This window comes from Anguilla anguilla, chromosome 9 (genome assembly GCF_013347855.1).
Source record: "Anguilla anguilla isolate fAngAng1 chromosome 9, fAngAng1.pri, whole genome shotgun sequence".
NCBI lineage: Eukaryota > Metazoa > Chordata > Actinopteri > Anguilliformes > Anguillidae > Anguilla > Anguilla anguilla.
The window spans coordinates 7126442-7151208 of NC_049209.1; the positions used below are offsets into that span (position 1 = coordinate 7126442).

At 48.9% G+C, this 24767-nt stretch overlaps 1 protein-coding gene across 6 annotated transcripts; it reads right to left on the reverse strand.

Moving 5' to 3' along the window:
• Nucleotides 1–441: 441 nt before the first annotated feature.
• LOC118236080 (vascular endothelial zinc finger 1-like) lies at nucleotides 442–24312 on the reverse strand. 6 transcript variants are annotated; one of them, XM_035434110.1, is made up of 7 exons: nucleotides 24191–24312; nucleotides 18403–18531; nucleotides 13403–14223; nucleotides 11573–11642; nucleotides 7554–7719; nucleotides 4459–4500; nucleotides 442–3747 (listed from the first exon to the last, which is right to left on the reverse strand). In XM_035434110.1, exons 1-7 carry the CDS (start codon nucleotides 24221–24223, stop codon nucleotides 3413–3415), a joined length of 1596 nt encoding a protein of 531 aa, XP_035290001.1. In that variant the 5' UTR covers nucleotides 24224–24312; the 3' UTR covers nucleotides 442–3412. The 6 variants fall into 6 exon arrangements, with proteins under 6 accessions (XP_035290001.1, XP_035290000.1, XP_035290003.1 ...); XM_035434109.1 differs by having other exon boundaries at nucleotides 442–3777; XM_035434112.1 differs by lacking the exon at nucleotides 4459–4500.
• Nucleotides 24313–24767: the final 455 nt, after the last annotated feature.

Consider the following 24767-nt stretch of genomic DNA (forward strand, 5'->3'; position numbering starts at 1 on the left):
AAAAAAATCATTGAAGTACTGAGAATGGCCTGTGCTCAAACTGCTGTGAATTAAGTCTTATGTGCAGGTTTGCCTAAAATATATCAGGCCAAGGCAACTTGGACACTGTTGTCATCCTAAAATGGGGCAGAAATTCTCACCCTCTAAACCAGCCTATACTGCTTATAAACACACACCATCAATCACCATTCAAGCATTACTTGGAGGAAGTGCTCACTGGACGAGGACCAAATAGCAGAGTCTACCTCAGTGCAGGTTTATGGGCATTTGAGACAGCCATGATTAGATCCAGCTGAACCCAATTTAATGCAAAGCTGGTATTAATAACAAAACCAAGCTGTGATTATTACTGAGTGGATGGAAAATACTTGGGAGGAATACTTAGCCTTCCTTTCATAACTTGAGGTTAAGAACGTAGAAAACATTCAGACAATTCCCCCGCATGTTTTATAGTTTTCTTTTATTTAGACAACCCAAATAAAAGGCACATAAAACATTGGGCATGTTTACATAATTATTTGACAAACATACATTTAAAAAAATGTAGGAATGTTTTACCTTTCTGCTAATCAGAAAGCCTAGTCTTCATATATACAAAAATTACCATTGTTAATGTTCTAATACAAAAGATTTATAAAAGGTTATCTTACTTTTTTCTTTCACGTGTCTATTATAACTACCACATCCTCAGAACTAAATGGGTTTGTACAAAGATATACATTCAACTGCCTTCACAAGGGTCTGACATCTGCCAATTCATCTTTGATGGCTAAAATTAACATTGTTTTATTTTATTCTCCAAATACATTTTTTTTTTTTTTTTAAAGAATCACTGCATTTCCAATTTCATTCAGCTGAGATAAAAAGAAGGGTCAACTTCCCCCTGTAAAGCAAATCAATGATGCATAAAAGGAGCAAAGATTTGTCAAGCCATTCCCTCTTCAGGGCAAGACTTGTTAATCCAAATTCATGCATTTTCTTGTGTCTGTGACAGGTGTACACAATGCCTCTTACGCACAGAGTGCAAGGACACAATATTTGTTCACCACAGTAATGCAAATGTGTTCTACAGAACACTTCAACGTATTCAAAAAAATAGCCTTGCATTTTGACGATAGTTTGACATGTGAAGACGACCCCAGCCATGCATCTATCAACAGGAGCCAGACAGCAATATCAGTGCCATTACTCCATGTAGTAAATCAGAGCTCACCGTCGAATTACTTTACCTCAGCAGCTCAAACTTTTATCATCAACTCCATTCAGTATTTCATACCCTCCAAAATGTAGTTTTTAGTGTTTTCTTTTCAAAAAAAAAGTCTTGTTTTTTTTAATCCCTCTTTTGTAGTTTGGTTTTTTTCAGAGCTTGCAACGTATTGAAACCCTATTAGCTCCACTTCTCATGCAACACTGGAGGGCAGAGGGAATTTGTTTTTGTTTTTTTAAGTTTGTCAGCCATTCTTGGTTTGCACAGCAACCAGACATTGGGGTTCACCCAAAAATGGCACGCTATAGGCCTCAGAACCATGCAGAGTTTCTGACGGCCGACGGCTTTCAAACCGGCTCAGAGCTCTTGCTTCCGCGCCGTTTGGGGCACGGGGTCACGGGGGCACAAGCGCCGAGCCGCGTTCAGAGAGACGACCGGCGAGACAGAACCGGAGGGCTGAGGAGGTCCAGTCCCCCGGTTCTCCAGGTTCTGACCCTTTCTCAGTTACATCCTAGGAATACACAAGAGTTCCCTCTGATGGTTGATCGTTTCCTGGTTTCTCTGCACCCCCCCCGCCCCCCCGCCCCCGGTGCACAAGACACTGAGGAATTATTGCCAACAAACCTGAACCCACATGGCAGCTTTAGCTCAATGGTAAATTTGTGAAGGAATTGAATGAGAATATTCAACCGTGTCAGAAGTCATTCAGACTTATATTTTTTTCCTTTCTTTCCTTAAAATGTGGACGGCAATATTAAAAGTGACTAAAGTTCTTGGCTCCCTGACCTATGAAGGGCTTCTAAGTTTTTTTTTAGCCAAAAAAAAAAAAAAAGAAAAAAAAAAGTATACGGTGTGTTAAGTATTTACAAAGTAACATAAAAAAAGTCCAGGATAAAGTTATGTGTTAGACATCAACTCACTGTTTTAACACAAACCAGATTACTGGGCTACTCTCTGCAAGATTCCTGAGCAGAAGATCCTTACTAACAGGCTCCTGAACTTCAGAGGAAAAAAAATAAAAATAAAAACATGGGTATAAAATAATTCTAGTAAAACTACAATCCGTCACCAACATGATAACTGTTATAGCAAAACTGGTGAACTTTAGGACCAATCTCTCAGCATGGTTTCCACAGGCCACTAGATGGCCTCCATATCTACATTAACAGCTGGTTGCCTAACACTCTCAGTTTTGATCTTTGATAATACTGGCATTTCATTACACACGGGATATGCATTCAGTGCAAGACTCCTCCTTCAGCTCCTGTTCAATGACCAATGTCCACTGACAGCTAAGAAGCACATTCCAGCCATCCCAAAACAAAAGAAAAATAAACTGAAGATACCTTAAGCAGTGAGGGACTTAATGTTGTTAAAAGATCAAGATGGAGTGATTGGAGAGGGATAACATTATCAGGTCATAGGCAACATACAGTCACTGTACCTCAAAATAAAAAAAAAAGCTAAAAATCAAGTTTCACACATCATGAAAAATTCTTCCCTCAGAATGGAAGCCTTTGTCCCTTTTGTTGCCATTTTTCTCCTTAAAACATTAAATACTGATTAGCAGGCTATTAAAAAAAACAACATGAGAAACACCCACTACTCTGAGATATCCTTTGAAACTTAATGCAATGCACACTTATTGCATTTGTCCTTTTACTCAAACCCAGCCCCTCCCTTCCCTTCCCCTTCCCCTGCCCAAACCCAGAGGTCCCGGTGTCCTGTGAAGCTGGACTTGGAGCCTTACCCCTTCGTTCGCCCGACTCCGCCCATCACACCGTCACATTCACCGATCTTACACCCCCCCTCCTAAACTCAGTGTCCTTCAGACCAAGATTTAAAAATAAAAAAAAATCAAAAAGCCTAAAAAGCCCAAAACAAACCAAAATTAAAAACTGAAAACCATTTTTTTTTAAAACAGCCCTAGCGTTCTCCTGTAAGATTCTTTGTAAAATCTTTCGTGCTGCAGCGCTGCTGCTGTTGCAGCCGAGTGCCAGGGGGGCAGCAGCCACGCTTCTCCTCCTGCCCCCCTGCACCAAGTAAACACTAATATCTGGGGTGGAGTCAGTAGGGAGGGAGGGAGGGATGGAGGGAGGGGCTGGGCGCCGCCCAGGGGGAGGGGCTGGTGAAATGGATCGGGTAGAAGACTGGGGGCTGGAGTTTTTTTTCTCCCCCCCCCCTTCCCCCATCCCCTCTCTTTTTTTACCAGGGAGGGGAGGAGGGCAGGACCTGGGACAGGAAGGGCATGCTCTCCATGGGCCTCATGGCGATGTTGAGGGGCCCGGTGATGTTCATGGGCATGGGCGTGGTGATGGCCACCGGGTGGGCGATGTTCATGGGCGCGGTGGCGGGGATGTTGACCGAGGCGATGTTGACCGGCCCCGTGATGGTGACCGGGTGCTGGAGGCTGACGGGCGAGGTGATGTTGACCGTGTTGGTGGCGATGTTCATCTGCGCCGCGATGGTGACCGGGTTGCTGCTGACGTTGCCGCGGTTCATCGCCGTGGTGATGGGGGCGGAGGCCGTGACTGGTGTGGCTGAGGCAGAGTTGCAGACTTCGTTAGTGTCTACAAAACAGACAGAAACATTTTTAAAAATGTGGGTGCACACCCCCCGCCCCCCCCCCCCCTTGCCCACCCCCCACCCCACCCCCCTTACCCACCCCTTCCTCCCTGGACCAGGTTAACGAAGGATAAGAGATACTGTTCTGCATTTAGGCTTATGTGGTTAGTGCTATATAGGTACCCTCAACATAAACAAAATTAATTGAAAACACAAATGCAAATGGACAGAAAAAAATGAGGAACACTTTGGGGGGGATTCATCTTCTTTTTTTTTTTTTGAATGTACGGAAAAAAGGACCTCAACTCATCGACACCTTCAGAACTTAAGTATTAAGCCTTTTATTTGATTATCCTTGATCCCCATTGCTGACGAATGAAAAAAAAATGATGTACAGAAAAGACCAAGTGATCCTGACCTGAACCACCTGTGCATTTAAAAAAAAAAAAAATTAAACCCACTTTCCATTTGTAGCTGCATTGGGGGGGGGGGGGGGGACCAAAGAAACACAAGCCTGATTTCTATGACACTAACATGCTTTCCATTCGTCGATACGGAACAGCTGCAGACGCTCGGGACAAAGAGGTGTTTGTGGTGCAGACGCGGGCCCCTGCACATTGTGTTCGATTTGGGGGGGGGGGGGGGCGGGGCAGGGGGGCGGGTTTTCTATCACGCTACAGTATTACCTTTTCGCACCCCTGTGGAGCTCCACTGCCAGTCCCCTAGCCCTATTCAGGAATACAGACACACAGGGTTACAACGGACAAGGCCTCCCCCCCCCCAGCCCCCCGACCCGGGCGCTGCTAACGCTAACGCCGCCCGCTCTCTCTGGGGCCTGCTGCCCCACGGACCCCGGGGTCAGCCGCGCGGGATAGCCGCGTCTACCGCGAGCGCGGGTGTCCAGAGACCCGACTAGCCCTCCTCCACTTACTCCAAATTTATTAGCTCAGAATTCAAGGGGGGAGGACGGATAAGTTTTTATTTTTCCCTATACTGCCCCCCTTGCTCCTTGGTTGGTACCGAGTCTTGTACAACGCCAACGAGTTTTGACTTTAACTGCTATTAAGCCCCGTGTAATCAAACTATGCAATATTCCTCAGGCTTCATCTGAACAGCCTCGCCAGGCTGTGAACGCGTTTCCACACGGGGGATGGGAACTGCACTCCAAAGCTGAATTAAAAACAATTCCGTTTCACCCTGAGGAGGAGAAATGCCTTTCACTAGCGGAATTTAATCAGGCTGGGGGGTGGGGGGTGGGGGGTAGGGGGGGCGGATTTGGGAGATGGGGAACAACAACAGTACATGACAAGAAAAAAAAAAAAAAAATATGGCAAGACTTAGAACATTCATTTTATGATTCATTCCACCGCGCAGGGAAGAGAGTTTGATGTGCTGCTGAGCGTGTGGGAGGGGATCTCTGCTCCTTAACATCCTGTTCTCTTACAAAAACAGCTCAACTGATAACAGTCCTGGATTAACATGAAGGAGGCTCTTTGAAATGATTGGAATTCTCTCTCGTAGGGTGGACGGACCAAGAGGTGAAATTGTGTGCGGGGGGGGGGTTGGGGATGGAACAGAGGAAAATGCTTTCCTGTGTGTTATCTGTACTCTACTCTATATGGTAACCCCCTCCCCCCCACCCCCACCCCCCCAGCAGTAAAGCCCAAAGCCGAGGGTCTGCCAGCGCTAAGGAGGCCAATGAGAGAGCTCTTCAGTCAAAACCAATCTTCCTCACAGCCTCCCCTCCTGCACCTCAACACATTTAATGAGCGAAGGAAATTAAAACATTTCTCCGGCCGTATCGAATATCGCTCTGTGGCCATTTTTCCTGACCATACTCCTGTGTACACAAACTCATTTGCTGTCGAAAGCGCTTCAGGTTTAAATTTAGAACACGTCCGTCCCACGGGCTACGCATTTCTGTCAGCAAAGATGCATGTCAGTCAAAGTTCGCTTGTACACACGCAGTGACAGGGACTGCACACTGCTCTGCTGCAGGAATGAGACTTGCCCTTAAAAAAAAAAACTGTATTAAATACCTGACTTAAGCTGCCATCGACCCTATTTATTTTTCCATTCATTTATTCAAATCGGGGGGGGGGTGCAGCAGGTTTGAGAAGAATTTCTGATGAAATTTTGACAAACAAAACTTTGGAAATGGAAGAAAAATCTTTTTCCATGTCCTGAACCCAATGTGAGTGACCACGCTTCAGGGGGCAGGGTCTGCCAGCTCGGGCTTCCACCTGTGCACAGTCCTTAAGAGTGCATAACCACGCTGGAACCAAACGGAATACAAAAAAAAATTGCCTTTTTTTTTTGCGCCAAATGAGTCATTTCTAAAACAGCGTGTAGCGGTGACAAGGAACACACGGATACGGAACAGAACACCTGGACTCTTCCTGCCGCCCTGCTGGGCCGACATGCTACACGACAAGCCAGGTCATCCAGTTCACCGCCCACAGCCGCCACCCCCCCCCCCCTCCAGGGACCACGCCGTCCCCGAGCACGAGGTTGGCAACCCGACGAAACGCCTTTCCGCTGACGAACAGGAGCACGAGGCAACGAGACCTCCGCAAAATCACAGCTCAGCCCCCCTCTCTGCTTTTACAGAGGGACCGATCCTGGGACACCCTGCCTTCCAAATACGCCTTCCAATGCCAGGTAATCCTCATCAAACCCTGATTCACGTTAACTCTTAACAACCATTATGTATATTTGAGCTGACCCATTTGCCCTAGTCCGGTCAAACACTGGTTCAGTCTCTCAAATTCCAAAGTACAACCACGTCAGAGTTTCTCCTGCACTGAAGTGTCTTAGCCGCGCCACCTATTTTTATATTTATTAATTTTCAAGCCACCTATAGGAGAAATGGCGCAAGAAAAGGAGAACAATTAGAAATGCCCTCTGCGTTTATTGGTACAATTTGGCCGTGAATTATTTTGCATTTCAAAATGTCTTTTGACTGCTTTCAAGTTTACATGCTGCCTTAGACATGGGAAATTAACTTCAGCAGACTCTGCTTGATTGCATGAAAGAATCAGGTAGTAGGCAGAGCGCTGACAGCCGCAACTGCCACTCACACGTCCACTATAGACACGATTTTCAACAGTATCCTTCAAAATAGGCCGTATCTCCCCTCCCCCAATTCTGGCACTGACAATGTGTAACCCTTCAACATTTAAATTGTTCCAATTTTTCATTTTTGCTATGCGTTTTTTAAATTTTTTTATAGCCTACATCTAACTGTGGGGGGGTCTCCTGAAGACTTTACCGAACTTTACATTCTAAATGTAGACAGACACAGCGAGACTACACAGCGAGGCGACAGAGGCAGGAAGGCCAGACCGACCACAGTCGCTGTCGCGTGAAGCCACCGCCACCGCAGTCAGCACCTAGGCCCTATTCCGAGCCAGGAAAAACACGGCGTGTGCCACATAAAGGGCATATGGTATAAGCCTACACTAATGCAGTATGCGCCAACTGTGACATCACTGAAACGATCAAACAAATAACTGTGAGAGAATTTGTGAGATGGGGAGAGAAAAAAAAGAAAAGAAAAATAACTCCACAGAAACCTGCAACCTTCCTGGGTCTGTCTGGGTACTCGCGATGGCGAACAAGTCGCCTGCCTAGACGTGCTTCAGCATGCAGAATCTTACGAGTGTGACTAATGTTATCGGGAGAGGGCCGGGTGGATGGACGTGGTGCGCGTGTGTGTGCGTGTGCATGTGTATGTATATGTGTGTGTGTGTATGTGTGTGTGTTGGGGGGGCTGCCGTACCTTTGTTACAGGAAGTGTTGAAGTTGGCCTGCCCGTGTGTCTTTAGGTGGCTGGTGATGTAGGCCGCGCTCAGCATCTTGCCGCAGATGTTGCAGGTGACCTTGCCCTCGTGTCGGATCATGTGTGAGCGCAGTCTGTCTTTGGTGGCGAAGGCGGATGTGCAGGCCTGCAGCACACGACACAGAGAGCCCAGGCCCAGCTCAGCAACGCTAGAGGCTCTAAGTCCAGGGATCATCAACTCTGGCCCTCTAATCCAAATCCAGCCCTGGTTTTCTTCTCTCCCGGGTAATTGGTGCTACTGATCGACCAGACTGTCTTCACACCTGACTCCCAGGCTAAGGGAGGGTGGAAAACCAGCTGATGAGTTGCTGATCCCTGCTCTAGTCTTGGTCACAGTGACGTGGGGGCCATCCTCGCATTGCTAATGTTTGTGAGTGGGGTGGAAGCACTTTCTGAACTGTTGGTTCAGCGGCTTAACAGTTTCGAAAGCAGGACAGCAAGAAAGTCTGACTCCAAGAGACAAACTTTTTACAGGAACTGGGAGAGCTTTTAGGACAACGAGAGCCACCTCATTTCTCAAGCAGCTGTCATAAATGGGTGAATTTCCCCCAATGCTTCGCTACATCACAAAAATATCTGCACAATTTCATTTTACATTTAGTCTGGCAGAGTGATTCACCTCCAAAATACCCCCAAAGAGCAGTTTCACATCTGCCATTAAAATTCCACCCTACAGTCTTCTGAAATATCAGTTAGGTGCCAGACAAACTGAAATATTCACTTGGTTCATGCTGATCCACTTGGTGCCAGAGTGAAATGTGATGTCGGTTCTGCACTGAACTACACTCGCCAAAATGTAAACACGTATGAACTGTGCTTTCTAATCTACAAGTGTCACAGAAGGCCGGTTATTTTGTTGGAAAGTTCTGGACTGCCAAAAGATCAGAGAAGTGATGCGTCTGGGCAAGTGCTCCATTGCTAGGCCACATCATGAGCACTTGCAGCAAATGCCAAATTCTGGGAACTGAAAGCCATTAAGATGTGTGAAGCCACAAAGGGCCATTCACCTTTTAATAAAACATTGCAAGCTATTGAAAGAAAAAAATCCACAGGTGGGGCCAACATGTATCCATTGCTACACCAGGCACATTTCATATAGCAAAAAAATCTATTCACCCCCCACAATCTCCCTTTTAAGTATTTTTGTATCGTCATTTAAGATTTTGATGTAGTTTATTTGTTCCATCCATTCTCCCATTCCATTAATTGACGGAAAGCATTTATTAGCATTAGGCATTTAAATGAGATCAGAGCAATGTTAATGTCCACCTAAAATAAATGCACAATTAAACAAACTCCAATTCAAAGGACGTGGTGCCGAGGAAGCTAAATGCTAACTGCTGAAAGTTCAGTTCTCCTGCCTGCATAGAATAAAACAGATGTCAATCATCATGTACTGGCTGATTTAAATGAGAACAAATAGTGCAGCCCATCTGACTCATATTACACCACAGGGCTGTGGAAACTATGGGACTCCATTATGAAATTGTTTTTGAAAGGCTTAATTAAAAAATATCTGAAATGGTTTCCCCAAGACCAGTGCTACTCTGAAACTGTGGAAAGTTGGGCCCCCAAGTAAACTTTGCTAGCCGTTATCTTTCTGAAACATGACATCCAACACGCGATCGTAACGTGCTGAAGGTTCACAGGCCTGCGGGAGCATGGTGCACAGTTGGGGCGCGTCTTTTTTCAGTGACTGATTAGAAGTCTTTTTAAAAACTAGAAAATCCCCCCTCGCGCCCCATAAGGGGTGCGCTGTACGGCACTTCCCACAGACACAGAAATGTCACTAATCACAGAATTTCGTTGGAGCTCTTTGGGAGTGGGCAAGCACGCGAACGCCTCAGACACAACCGCCGCCACGCTGGCCCCAGGATCCGTGCTTTGGACGGATTGATCGCTTGCTGTGGGGGTGTGTGTGCGGAAAACGGCTCTCCGCGTGACCCTCGTCCGCCCTACAGCCCTATAACACCGTAATTACAGTGCTGTGAAAAAAGTATTTGCCCCTTTTCTGATCACTGCATATTTGTCACACCGAGTGGGGCTTCAGATCATTAGACAAAATGTATTAAAAGATAATATGGTAGTACTAAAGGGAAACAGAGGAAACGCAAAACAATTTTCTTTAATCATTTCATCTAACACCCATATCACCCATGTGAAAAAGCAACTTGCCCCCTTAGTTACTCAAACAATTAACCAAACGCAATTGATAATTAGATTCAGCCAATTAAACACAGCAAGGATTGACTGCAGCCAGCAGTGTTGAATCTGAACCTCAACATCTGAGTGTAGTGAACACAATGTTCCTACAAGCACACTATGCCACGATCAAAGGAAATTCCAGAGAAGTTTTTGAAATAAATCAGTCTAGAAAGGGTTACAAAGCCATTTCTAAGGACATTATTTCCAAATGGAGAACACTTGGAACAGGGGTGGTGAATCTTGGCAGGCATGCCCAGCCTGCCGAAATCTCTCCAAGGCCGCAGCAACAACTCATCCAGGAAGTCACAAAAGATCCCAGAAGAACATCTAATGAACTGCAGGCCTCTCTAGCCTGAGCTAAGGTCAGTGTTAATGACTCCACAATAAAAGACTGGGCAAGAATTGCATTCATGTGAGACTAGCAAGGTATAAACCACTGCTAACCAAGAGAAACACCAATGCTCGTGTCACATTTGCAAAACAAAACGCACTTGAATGATCTCCAAGCCTTCTGGGATAATGCTCTATGGACAGATGAGTCAAAAGTCAAACTTTCTGGACAATTATGTCTGGTGTAAAGAAAATACAGCATTTCACAGCAAGGACATTATACCAGCAGTCAAACATGATAGTGGTAGTGTGATGGTGTGGGGATGCTTTACTGCCTTGGGACATTGAAGACTTCCTATAAGTGAATTCTGACCATGAATATAACCACAAATTCTGCTCTGTACCAGAAAATTGTTCGGTCTTCCATCTGTGAGCTGATGCTGAAGCGTAATTGAGTTCTGAAGGAAGACAAATGATCCAAAACACAAAAGCAAGTGCGCATCTGAATGGCTGAAAAGAAACCAAATTAAAGTTTTGGAGTGGCCTATTCAAAGCCCTGACCTGGACCCAACAGGGACTCCGTGGCAGGACCTGAAACGAGCAGTTCATGCTCAAAGACCCACCAATTAGTCAGAATGAAAACAGTTCTGCAATGAAGAGTGGCCTAACTTTCCTTCACAGCGATGTAAAAGACTGATATCAAATTACAGGAAACATTTGGTTGCAGTTACTGCTGCTAAAGGCGGTGCAATCAGTTATTTTTAAGTTTAAGGAGGCAATTCATTTTTCACATGTTATGGTGATATGGGTGTTTGATAACTAACTAACCAAATAAATAAATAAAACGATAATTTTAAAAATGTGTTTTGGGTTTACTCAGGTTCTCTTTGTCGAATATTACTTTTTGTTTAAAGATCTGAATCCATTCCATGACAAATATGCAATAAGAGGAAACCAGGAAGGGGGAAAATACCTTCACAGCACCGTAGGGCCAGTATAAGCAGATTATTCCCCAAAAATTCATGAAAAGCAAGGCAGTAATATCTTTCTGGCTAAACGCAAAAAATTTCAGAGACAAGAGTCTCACAGTGATGACAATAAGCTACGATAGTACTATTTTAATATAAGAATCATATTCATATTCTACATTGCCCTGCAACATTTAATGAAATTCAATTTCATACTTCACGAAAGCATCGTTAGGCTTTTAGGTCGTTGAAAATGGACTAAAGATCCACGTTACCCACCGGATTTCCATTAGGTGGTCGAGATCTCCAATGTTGCCTTGACTGCAGTTCAGCAACACTGGGAATCGGGCAAGACTTAAAATACGCGTAAGAATTTAGATGCGCTGTGACAGCCGCTGGGCTCGTGCGTAATCACCAGCTTTTGAGAAGGGCTTCGCGCTGACGGCGATCTCTTACCGTAACTTGGCACTTGAACGGCCTCTCCGTGGAATGGACGTGCTTCACGTGGCAGCTTAGATGGTCGGGCCTGGAGAACAGGAGGAGGAAGGTAAAGGATATATTTATTTTTTTCCCCCCCCAAAAACACACCACCATTTGCACCCAGAAGCAAAAAAATCAACCGCGGTTACTAGAATGTTCCAATACAACCATTTGATTAAAAACCCACTCATAAACTACATTCCATCCAGGTTCAGAGATTCCATTCAGAACCTTGGGCAGAACACCACACTGCCAGAGCAAAACCATCTTCCTCCTTTCAGCCATTACAGGACATGACCCACTCAGTCTGAGACACAGAGCACTGTGGGAATGAGAGAATCCCCACCATCAGACCCATAAAAACAAACACTGCCAAGCACGTCCTTGGCTGTTTCACGCTGGCAAAGGCTTTTTACCAGTAAGGAGAGCAGTGGAATCTTTTTAGCGGGCCCCGGTCCAGGAGGACTGGCTCTTCCACCTCCCTCTGTTTCTAACGCAGGGTGACAGCAGCTGCCTGACACCCCGTCCGCAGTCATCCCTCCCGGGCAGTGAGGGGCGCTGCGTTGACCTGAGCGTGGCGCGGTACGCTCCTACCCCGCGTCACCCCGCTGGAACGGCGCCTCGGCCAGGCCCCGGAGATGCCCGGAGACGCCCGGAGATGCCCGGAGATGCCCGTCACCCACGCGCGGTTTTTGCAGATTCCGAGGCAGATTCTTTAGTCCATTTTCAGCGCGGCGCTCGAAGCGGATCACCCTTAAAGGGCCAGGGGAACGCATTCCAGCGCCGCGGCGCTAATCGAGCCGCCCGCCCCCGCCCTGAGAGCCAGCCCCCCCCCCCCCCCCCCTTTGTCCCCCCAGATCTCTTTCTGGCAACAGCGGGAGCGCTTCCTTCAGGAGAGAGATTTTCATTGTGTGCTTCATTGCTCGTGGCAAAATTAATCTCCACCCCCCCCTCCGGCCCCCACCAGCCCGGCCTAACCGCCATGGCGGGACGCTGGGAGGGGGGGGAGGTTATGGGCAGCAGCTGTGTCGGGTGCGGGGGCTGCACCCGCTCGCAGGACTGAGGGGAGCGGAGCTGCCGCACGCTCAAATCGAGGCGGACCTACGCCCACGTGGAGCAGAGGCTTCTGGGAGGGGAAAAACCCGGGCCTGAAATGAGCTGCCAGGCTTGACTGCAAAGCCTCCTCTTCAGGACGACTTAAAAATAATAAATAAAAAACACTGACCCACTCAGCGCCTCTACTGCTTTAATGTGATTGGCCGGGGACGAGGTGACAAGTGCATCAGTCACACAACAGCATTCCGTGCCCTCACAGGTTCACACAGAGTGACCCAATCGCAGTCTGAATTAGAAGTTGTTAAAATTCTGCAGCACTCCAGCCTATGCTGACTCAAGCCCTGAAAAGGCCACGATGTTTCCGTGGGCGCTTTCCGACGAATCGGGTGACTTGGAAGAGGAGCGGCCACCGAGCCCGCTCTGGGAAGGCCACACAAACTGAGCATTTAAGAGCCGCACAGCAGCAGCGCTCAGAGCCTGGAGCGGCTGACTGTAACAGGACCGACGCCTCCGTTTACACAGGCCGCACACACGCGCGTGTAACACACACGCCCTTCCCCGCCCCACAGACAGCCAGAGAGAGAGAGAGAGAGAGAGACAGACAGACAGACAGACAGACAGACAGCGAGAGAGAGAGACAGACAGACAGATAGACAGACAAACAGAGCCAGAGAGAGAGCCAGAGAGAGAGAGAGAGACAGCCAGAGAGAGAGCAAGAGAGAGAGAGAGAGAGAGGGGCGGGCGGCGTACCTGGAGAAGCCCTTCCCGCACACGGAGCAGACGTAGGGCTTGTGCACGCCGCCCTCGTGCGAGCGCACGTGGTAGGTCATGCGGTCCTTGCGCTTGAAGCGCTGCTGGCAGATGGGGCACTCGAAGGGCTTCTCGTCCGAGTGCGACAGCTTGTGGCGGTTCAGGTGGTAGACGTCGCGGAAGGCCTTGCCGCACATCTCGCAGCCGTGGTTCTTCTTCACCGGCTTGGGCGGCTTCTTGGGCGCCCCCTGCTGGTGGGGAGGCTGCTGCTGCTGCTGCGCCCCGCCCATGGGCGCGGCCGACATGATGCTGGAGCCGCCGGACGCCGAGGTGGTGGCGGTGGTGAGGATCCCGGCGATGGTGGAGATGTAGGAGGGGTTGCCCCCGCCGCTCTCCCGGGGCACGGTGGAGATGAGGGGCACCATGGTGGGCGCCGACTGCGCCGCCTTCTTGGGCCGCGACACCATCTTGACGCCGGTGTGGCAGGACTCGTGCCGGCGCAGGTGGTAGCTGTCCCGGAAGGCCTTGTTGCAGTAGCCGCAGATGAAGGGCGTCTTGGTCTTCTGCTCCTTCTTCACCACCACGTGGGGCGGGCCTCCTCCTCCTCCTCCTCCTCCGCCGCCGCCGCCCCCTCCGCCCCCGCCCCCCGTCCCGCTGGCCACGTTGTCCTTGAGGAGCTCGGCGGCGCTCACCGGGGGCTTCTGGTCCAGCGGGATGGGCAGCACGGGCTTCTGGTCCTGCGGCTCGGCCCCGGAGTTGAGCAGCGGCAGCAGGCTGTTCTGGGCCACCTGGTGCTGGTGGTGCAGCGCTTCATTCGCCTGCTGCAGGGAGGGAGACAGCCACGCACACACACGTCAGTACACACGTACGTACACACACGTACACACACGTACACACACGTACACACGTACACACCCACCCACACACACACACACACACACACACACGTACACACTACACTAGGCCCACCACCTTGCCCTCCTCAGCCTCAGAACAGGAGAGGAGTTCAGACTCTAAAGGAAGACCTGGCCCGTACAGTTCCACTGATACAGCCTACAGTAACAGGTCTGTGACATTATTCAGGGAAGTCAGTTTTACATCACCGCTCTTTTACATAACCATGACACCTGTGGGAGATCAGCCTACATCTTTACAGGCACCAGTTTCCCAGTTCACATTACCTAGTGGGTCTCCCCATAGAAACACACGTGCTCATCTTTTAGCAAATTATCACTGTTTTGTATCAATGAACGTTCTTGTATAGATAATATCAGATATCGAAGGCGCTGAAAAGGCAGCTCAGTCCGGGAAGAGTTAAAGAGACTGTTACACGTCTGTCCAAAGAGAGGCGTCAGCGATACTGTGCAGCTCCTGTGCCTCTGCACAGCCTTGGGTACACCGTGTTTGAGTAGCGCTGGGGACGCTGAACACTGGCAGCCCTGTGTGTCCTGCACAGCACGCCACTTCATCCTCCTCCCACCCCCCCACCCCCCCCCCGGCTCTACAGGAACGCGGCGGCCCAAAGGGAGGCTGCGGGCCCTGAGCTGGAGCGAGCGCGTCAGAGGCAGCGCACCCGAAATAGAAAGAGACTCGTTTTCGGAGTGCGTGTGCCGTTCGCGTCTGTCTGCGCTGGCTCCAACAGAACCCGAACGCAACCTGTTCACCCATCCGGGGGGGGGGGGGGGCAAGGCGCTGGGCACGTCACGGGGAGGAAGACCGCGTTGAGGAGATGTGTGATATTAGAGAATAAACTGCTCTGAAGGAAAAGGTTGTCTCTCCTACGTGCTGCGCCCAGACACACGGCTCTCATCTGCCCCGACTCACTGTGCCAACATGAGCTTTGCCTGCACGAGTAGTGTGTGTACCTGTCTGAGAAACAGTATGTGTGTGAGAGAGAGTGTGAGTCTGTGTGCGTGCGTGTGTGTGTGTGTGTGCGTGTGCGTGTGAGTGTGTGTGTGTGTGTGTGTGTGTGTGTGCGCGTCTGTGTGTGTGTGAGTGTGTGTGTGAGCGTGCGTGTGTGTGTGTGTGTGTGTGTGAGAGGGTGTGTGAGTGTGAGAGAGAGTGTGCGTGTGTGTGCGAGTGTGAGTGTGCATGTGTGTGTGTGAGCGTGTGTGTGAGAGTCTGACTGTGCCGAGCTCTGCAGACGCACAGCGGGGGCTGCAGCTCGGATGATCAGCGGTGCTGATGTCATGTCAGGAGCTCGGAGGCGGTGGAGCTGTGCCAGGCCCGGAGGTTACTCACTGTAGGTGTTCCCTTCTAAAAATATCCCTCGGTTCCCTCGTTAGCTAGGTACGAGCACGAGCGCACACACGCAGGCTCGCTGCCACGGGACGACAGGAAAACACCCCCCCCCCGCGGCGTGCGGCCGTGCAGCTGGCCGTCTGGCCCAGAGAAGTGCTCCAGAGGAGAGAGCAGCGCCGGACCCCTGCGCGGCGGCCCAAACGAGGCCCCGGGGCCCGCGGGACGGCGCTCAGGCATTGTGCGAGCCGGCGGGGGGGGGGGGGGGGGGGGGGGGGGGGGCCGTGCACAGACGACGCGTCTGAAGATTTGGGATCTGCCTTTGTGGCGGGAACAAAGGGAAGCCGGGCGAGGGAGAGGGGCCTGCCTGACGCGGGCTGGCGGGCGAGCGAGCGGGACGGGGAGAGAGAGGCCGACAGCCAGGGGTCACAGGAAGTGGAAATCATTTCTCCGCTGACCTCCGTGGCAGAGCTCTATTTACAAACTCCCTCTCTCTCTCTCTCTGTTTTGACTCGCTGGAGCGCGTGACTGGGTGACGGGGGCGGGGCGCGTCCACGGGCTGCAGTTGCGAAGCAGCCAGAGCTCGCAGCTCATTGGCTAGCCTCCCCCGAGGGGGACCCAGGCGCCTGGTGTGTGGGCTGGAGGCAGAAACGGGTCAGCGCGTCACTTCTGGTTTGTGAAGGCAGCTGGAAAACGGCCCAGCGGCCTGCCGGCACCGCCGTTCTCCACCGCCAGGGGGGGCAGCGCCGCGAGGAAGCTTAGGACTCCACACGGGCCCAAGGTGACTCCACACGGGCCCAAAGTGACTCCACACGGGCCCAAAGTGACTCCACACGGGCCCAAAGTGACTCCACACGGGCCCAAAGGGACTCCACATGAGCCCAAAGTGACTCCACACGGACCCAAAGTGACTCCACACCACACGGGCCCAAAGTGACTCCACACGGACCCAAAGTGACTCCACACGGGCCCAAAGGGACTCCACACGAGCCCAAAGTGACTCCACACGGACCCAAAGTGACTCCACACGGGCCCAAAGTGACTCCACACGGGCCCAAAGTGACTCCACACGGGCCCAAAGTGACTCCACACGGGCCCAAAGTGAGACCACACGGGCCCAAAGTGACTCCACACGGGCCCAAAGTGACTCCACACGGGCCCAAAGTGACTCCACACGGACCCAAAGTGACTCCACACGGACCCAAAGTGACTCCACACGGACCCAAAGTGACTCCACACGGACCCAAAGTGACTCCACACGGACCCAAAGTGAGACCACACCACACGGGCCCAAAGTGACTCCACACGGGCCCAAAGTGACTCCACACAGGCCCAAAGTGAGACCACACCACACGGGCCCAAAGTGAGACCACACGGGCCCAAAGTGAGACCACACCACACGGGCCCAAAGTGAGACCACACCACACGGGCCCAAAGTGAGACCACACCACACGGGCCCAAAGTGAGAGCACACGGGCCCAAAGTGAGACCACACGGGCCCAAAGTGAGACCACACGGGCCCAAAGTGACTCCAAACGGGCCCAAAGTGACTCCACACGGGCCCAAGGTGACTCCACACGGGCCCAAGGTGACTCCACACGGGCCCAAAGTGACTCTGCCGCATCTGCAGCTGCATTACAGGCCTCTCACCTGGGGACAGCTCTCACAGCAGGTAGAGGGGTGGGGGGGGGGGTTTCAAGACTTATAAAATGTAGCTAAGCAGAGGCGTTTTCTCCATTGACCTCCATTCCATATAGGCTACATTTATTTGGGATGGAAACCTACTGAAGACAGGGGGAGTATTGGAAAAAAAAGAAATTGCTGAAGATGCCACAAGCATCGAACAACATTCACTGGAAGAGAGCAAGTTTATGACTACGCCAATGAAAACTGCCATTAAAAGTCATCTACCCAGCATGCACCTTCCAGAACTGACGTGAACAGCCCCCCCTGGGGCCTCAGCAGCTCTGCCAGAGATGCACTAAGACTGGAGTCCGTATTTTTAGGAACAGGACTGTAAGGAGAACCTGCTTCTGCTCTTACGCGCCCCACACTCTCACCATTATCACACTACAGCGCCAAGTGCAGCCGCAATTAAAGCTGCTTAGAGCCTGTGAAAAATCACTGCGCGACACAAACGACCAAAGCAACACTCCTGCCCTCGCGGCCTCCCCAAGGAGAACCTGAAACAAGCGAGCGTCTCCATTTTTATGTCTCCGGAACGGTAATATTTCCCCCCCCCCCCAGTGGCGCTCGCAGCCGAGAACTCCCCCCGCAGCTTCTTAATACTGCTCAACCAGCATCGCGTTGCACATCTTTCAGAGCGATTTCACACTTACGCTCACAACCCTCACACAGTGCCTTCTTAGCACTCCAGAGCAGGGCAGGGGATTCTGCAAACGAGGGAGCGAGGAAAACACCCCAGACGAGTGGCCGGGCACTTTTGAATCAAAGAACAGTCCATATCATTGAAAATTTTGAAAATTGACAGATTTTTAAAAAAAGGTTCAAAAGGGACACACAGTAGAATCAAGCTCACTGTGGAGATGGGTAAGAGAGACTTGCTCCACAGCAGCGTACACTGGAACTCATTCAGGACCGCCATTATTAACACACACACAGTACATGCGACATGCGGCATTGCTGGCTAACGAAGCAAAAAGCCGTGACATCAACGCACTTAAGCATGGGCTTGAGGAAGAAGGGGGGAAAAAAAAAAAAGAAAAAAAAAAAAGAGAGAGAGAGAGAGGACCCCTACAGACCTGCGCAGCCTTTCCGAACTGCCACGCCGCCATGCGCTGGGCCTCAGAAGCCGCGCTCGGTCCGGGCTGTTTACGCAGCGAGGGCCGGGCGTGCGCCTCGGCGAAAACGCTCCTCTCACAGCCGGGGACCTGGAGAAGCAACGGCACAATTAAGACCACCGCGCTCGCTCGCTCGCCCCCGCCCTTCCTTCCGCGGGACCGGGCTAAGTTACCCGACCCTCCGCTTTTTCGGGTTCAGCCATCCATTCAGCAGGGGGGACAGGCAGAGGAGGGGGGAGAAAAAAAAAATTTAAAAAATCAATCCCTTAGCATTCTGTCCCTTTATTTTTATCTGCTCCACTGTGGGAGACGCACGATTCCAAGCGCCGATGCACTCAGGGGCCCTCCGGGGGGTCTTTGTCCGCGATGTCCCCGCCGATTTGGCCGCAGTGCTCACCGAAACGGTCTTTTTAGCTCGCCTTCTCGGCTCTTCGTCACCGAATGACCGGGCCAACTGACCGACCAACCAGCCGACCGCCTGACCGACCGACTGACCTGTCATGGACCCCGGGAGCTTAGGACTTGGAGCGGCGCTTCGACCCCACCTGCTCCAGGGGCGCACCTGCGGGGGTCCCGACCAGGACCACCGAGCCCCGGGCCCCCTCGCGAGCGCTGGTAACAGCCGGGGCCCCCAGACGAGGGCCGAGGGGCCGCCGCCGCCCGCTGCGCTTTCACGCCGCTCCGATGATTTTGATACAAATCTACTGTGAAGGCTTGAGGTCACTCTGAGATAAATAACACCAAGCCTGAATAGGGGGGTGGTGGGGGGGCGGGGGGAAGGAATAATTTTAAACCACGCCGCCTTAACAATACAGCCCCGGGACAGAGTCTGACACGGCAGCGAGGCTGGCCCACTTTCACCAGTCAGGGCCTCACAAACCAGCAGCGAACGGCAAACCAAACGGTAAACCAGCGGGAGGAAATCGCTGCGCGTTCGCCAACATCCAGTAAAGAAGTAGGTAAGGAGCCAAAAAGCTCATTCTGCAGCAATGGCTTAATCACTTGCAAATCAATTCTCGCAAAGGGAAAATGCTTGTGTATCAGACAGTGGGCTAACGTGAAAGCGTGATAAAACATGAGCTGAGATAACGACATGCACCAGTTAGCATTTCTTCTAGCGGAAACCTTCACACGCAGGGTTAAAACAAGCCTTTCGCTAGTCGGGATCGTTTATTTATTCATTACTAAATACCATCCGTTATTTACTCTTCCTACAGTAAATAGGAGTACATAGGCCAACTTCTAATTTTACTTCCGGGGGGGAGCTGAAGGGGCACCAGTGGTTTTCAGTTGACGTCATTTCTTAAAATAGTCTGTGTACTCACACCAATGACGCAAACCGACACCGGCATCTGCACAATAAACATGTACATGCTGAGGAACTGATCTTTTTAGTAAGTTACGTGCTAAATTATGTGCAATTTAGTGTACTTCAGTAGGCAAAAAAATCTGACTTTTTAAAAAATCTGCGTATTAGTGGGTGTGCCTCCATTTGTATCTCTATTTTTATGCTATTGTTTTTTGGTCAACGCACCATCAACACTTCAGATGAAAAGTATGTGAGCGGAGTTTGCTCCGATTTTCTACTTGAACAGACAAAATAAAGTTGTGGAATGAAACTGTTCGATCTTAATTATTTGCTGGAGAATTGTTTTATAAATAAGACTATCATTTGCTATAGCCTATTAATAGAATTTGAAAGCCTAATTCAGTCTAAACATTTCAGAACAAGTATGTATGGACGGTCATTTAAATGTATCACATAAAGGTGGATGTACCTTTGAGACAAAGTGTTAAACATTACAGAATGTAAACTTACTTTCTACAGCTGTTCCTGTAGATATTTTCAGCTTTATTATTACAAAACCCAAAGCCATTTGGCCTACTATACATGTCCCCAGTGGCCACAAAACTGAAACTGGCTTGTGAAATAAGTTTCCAAAATATCCAAAAAGAACTCTGCATTTCTCAACATTCCAGGATTGGTAATAATGGGAGCTTAGAGGAAAAACAAATCTTGTTTTTCCTGGTAGCGTGCTCCTTTAAAAATCTGCACACTGGAGCAGAGAACATCCCAGTGGAGTCTGAAGAGGCGATGTTGAAACGCCACTGCAGTCACCACGTTCCTCAAACAGCACAACATCTAACGAGAACAAAAGCGACGCTGGTATTGGGATGAGCCGCGCTGGCGTTCGGCTCAAGCAGGCCACGGAGGCGAGAGGGAGAGCCATTTTAGCTGCTCTCGCGCGCATTACCCTGCCATCCAGCCGCCAGCGTCCCAGAGGAGAGATCACCGGTATGTGAGGGGCGAGAGCGGAGGCGCTGGATGAGCAGCATGAGTCACGCAGCGGCTTTTTTTCGAACAGAGCCCGACCCGGACCCGGGCGCTCCCGCTCGGTCACAGCCGAGCAATAAGGGGATTACACCAGCTTCCACTCTCACACAGGTCTGCTCCCTGCACAACACAGCGCCAGGAACACTGAGCTCCTCTCATACAGGGCAATCAACACCCCCCCCTCCCCCCCCAGCCTAAAAACGCCCACTCTGCTACACACCGCTGGGCTTCCGTCATTTTCACTTGATTAGGGAGGAAAGTACATGGAGCCGTGTCAAGTCTCCGGGGCAACCCAAATCCACTACATGTTCAGATTTGACCTCTAGTGGGCACTTACCAGAAAAACATTCCTTATAAAGTGCGGCCAACTTTGACATTCTGCTATGACTGGCAGCTGGCTTAAGCTATAAAAACACGAGCCGATGGTAAAGGTTTTCAACACCAGTACCTGACCCTTTTCACATCCTTTACACAAAAAATATAAAAGCTGATGTCAGAATGGAGGGGAGGGGGAACTCTCCTCAATACTCAACCAGCACTTCAAATATTAAATATACACAGTGATATACACAGTGTTACAGAGTTACACTGACAGCCTCAAAAGAACAAGCCAAGTGGAGATGGCTTGTGTCCCTAACAAAGGTGATATAGCAAGTAGTCAAAACCTGCAGCATCATTAGACGCAGCTCTTCATCACAGTCACAGTTCTTGAAACAAGAACAACAAAAATAGTTTCTCTATTTCGAGTTCAGCCATACGGTCTTCTGATATTTCCGCCTAGTCAGACACAAAACGCACTCATCACAAGCCCTTAACTCTCACCAATTAGCTGGCAACAGCTGCACTTCTCCACAACACAGGGAATAGACAGCTCTACCTGTCACTGTGAGCTGAAACTTCAAAGAGAAATAAGAACTAGCCCCGAGGACAATCATTTCAGGGAGAGAACAAGAGAGATTTTTCAGATGCTGCTAGTGTCCCTCGAGGGATTTGCCTGGATTCCCTCTTCTGCACACAAGCTTCTTAGCTATAGCTCACAGCAAACCATGCCAAACACACAACACTGTACTCTAAAATATAATTTTGCTAGAGATCTAAGGTTGCTCAGGGTACTGGGTAAGGCTCATTTTCGAAAGTTTCCTCTTATTTTAAATGAAAGTTCTAACATGTTCAAATGTATCCCTTCGAATATGTCGCCCTTCGCCCTCGGAATCTGGAAAACGTTGGCTTCTGCCCAGTCCAGAATCCCACAACATATGCAGTTTGCAGAAATTCCTTTTATTAAGAAAATACACAATAAATGTAACCTAGTGACAGATAAATGTAAATAATACCCAATTATCAATTTGCTACATATAAAAAAATAACGATACATTCAAATATTTTACAACGTGTAATAGACTTGGTGTACCTTAAGTTTTAGAGTCGAAGAAAATGAATTCGTATGACATTGTCTGCACAGTGTTGTGCAAAACGGTCGCAACAGTGTTGTGGGATTCATATCACGGAACAATCTGGGATTTCACAACTTCCCTGGCCGCCCGAAATACTCCGCGGACTACATGCAATTACGCACGGAAGCTGGAGACCGTGTGCCCCTCTTAACTGCTACTTTTAAACACATTTCTCTAAAATCTTTAACAGTATCGAACTTCTCGTGTATGAAGGACTTGGGCAGTCCTGCCTACTGCACGGTACTCAATGGTGTGCAACAAATGCTTTGCTCCAAAACGACCGTTAGTGCCAAGACTCGTTGACTTCGGCCTGTGCTGGAGCCGTACCGATCTTGCTACGTTAGCTATCGAACCCGCTCTCCAGTTCCCCCAAGGCCGCTACTTAGTACGTTCGTGCCGGCAGATAAGTGGCGAGCTACCCACCCAGCTCGTAACACCTCAATTCACTGCATTCACAGAAAGAATAAAATACCAGCCTTCTCTTGGCGCCTAGCTTGTTAGCCAGAAGGTATAATACCGCGCCGTCGTTGGAGTACCAGAAAATCCCCATTTATGAGTCATCTTAATAAACACAAAAGGCCAACTACCTTTTTTTTATTTTTTACTATTCGTATGGAGTTTTTTCCCCCTCAAACCGCCCGGTGTTTTCCACTTGCCAGGTGTGGATGTTTTCGCAGAAAGAGCAAGCCATCGATAAATGTTATTCAAAGTCGTACCGTAGGTTGCCATCGTGAGTAGCGTTACATACACAGTACAAGGCAGCACGTTTATTATGAAATCACATTTAATTAGCTAGACTAATAATATAGCGTATATTATTATTGGAGTATAATATTATAAAGAATAATGGCTGGCAACTGTTCGATTCAAACAAACGAGTTATAGCAAGCTATCCTAGCAATGGTTCCCGCAGCAGGGGTAGTTAATGCTGCATTAGCCATACAAGTTAGCTCACCGTTCACAAATTTACGAAGTTTATAATTCTGTCCGAGCTATGAATCCGATCTCGAACGATTGAAGGAAATCCACCGAATTAGACATGCCTTTTCTTTATTAAGTAAAAAAGGATCCATACAAAATGAACACTCTATAAATCGGTTTATTCAACTGCAACAAATGGCTTGCTAGCTAAAATTTCTGGTTGGTTTGCTAGCTAACGTTAGAGGTCTCAATACACGGCTGTTAGACAACTATAGCCAGACAATCGTCGAAAATATAAGCAAGTTTTTAAAAATAGTAGGTTTCGCATTTAATAACAGTATCCACCACGAAGAAATTATCTGCCCATATAGGCCACGTTTTGAAGCGTAGATGATTTTTTTTTTTAAAATCACCTTAAGAATTACAGCTTTTATATGCATAGTTTGAATTCCTGTTCTAAACCCGCGGTTACATACCCATTTGAATAAGACGGAAAGAAAAAGTTATCTCGCTAGCAAATAGAAGCAATTCGCTAAGCGCGTGGATTTGACTTCCTTTATTTCCATAACTTGCAATTACTGTTTTAGGGGAATAGGCGATTTTGATATAGAAATTCATCCTATCCCCACAAATAAAACTGATCAACGGTTATGAGAAAAGAAAAAACAAGAGTGGCTAGCGGTGGCGTTAGTGGCGACGACTGATCTCGCAGCTCATGTTCTGCTTGCACGCTATCTAGCTACCCACATTTGATATATAAACACCAGACTATAGCTATTATTAGAGCAGTTTCGTTGATATAAACAGAAATGTAATTATGCTTTTCAGATAAATCCGTGGAAAGAAAATAGATCTGATTTTTTCCAAGCGTCATGCCCTACCTCACAGCTGGAAGCCTGGGATTGATGTACCATTGTTTTGCTTGGATTGCTTTAGCTAAAATTAAATCTTTCGAAAACCTAAGCGGACCACAGGGCACTCAGGAATTAATAGTAGTTCATTCAAATATGTTAATTTTCGCTTTAAATAGTTTCCTTACCTGAAATAAAAATGTACTCCAGCTCGGTTCCATTGCAACACTTAGAAATCTGCAGGAAACCTACAAGAAATCTACAACAAAGCAGCTAAACATGGCAGCTGCTACAACTTCCTGTAACCCTTGGGGCAATCCATTTTAGAAGGATTTTGGGTAAATACTGACTTTCTATCCCAATAATATGTTTGCATTGTCGGAGTACTATTGTGTGCGCAGCATCGCGCACACGATATTAGTACTGAATCTGTAAAATACATCAAATTACTTAAAACTTAGTGCGAGATTTATCCTGAACAAAAAAATATTGGTTTCCTAAACCCCCCCTTCGCGGACGTCCCATTGGTCCAGCAGGGGGCATTTGAAAGATGGCAAAGAGTTCATCATTTTTATTTGCCATTGCTAAGGCTATTAAACAGTATATTCTTTAATTCGGAAGGTTTTGACTTGGTTACAATACACCGGTTACATCAGTTGCTAGATGTATCTTATTTCGCAGCGATAATTTTGTATTAATCCGCTGTCCGCAAGAGTTATCATGCCTTTAACATTCATTTTACAAAGCTAAACAAATAAATTTAAT

Excerpts from the sequence above, each read along its gene's own strand:
- LOC118236080 (XM_035434109.1), bottom strand. The coding sequence starts at position 24,223 with ATGGAACCGAGCTGGAGTACATTTTTATTTCAG. Across the intron at positions 11,643-13,402 it reads TGCGGGAAGGGCTTCTCCAG|GCCCGACCATCTAAGCTGCC; the intron begins GTACGCCGCCCG and ends CCTGTTCTCCAG. Across the intron at positions 3,778-4,458 it reads CTCCACAGGGGTGCGAAAAG|ACACTAACGAAGTCTGCAAC; the intron begins GTAATACTGTAG and ends TCTGTTTTGTAG.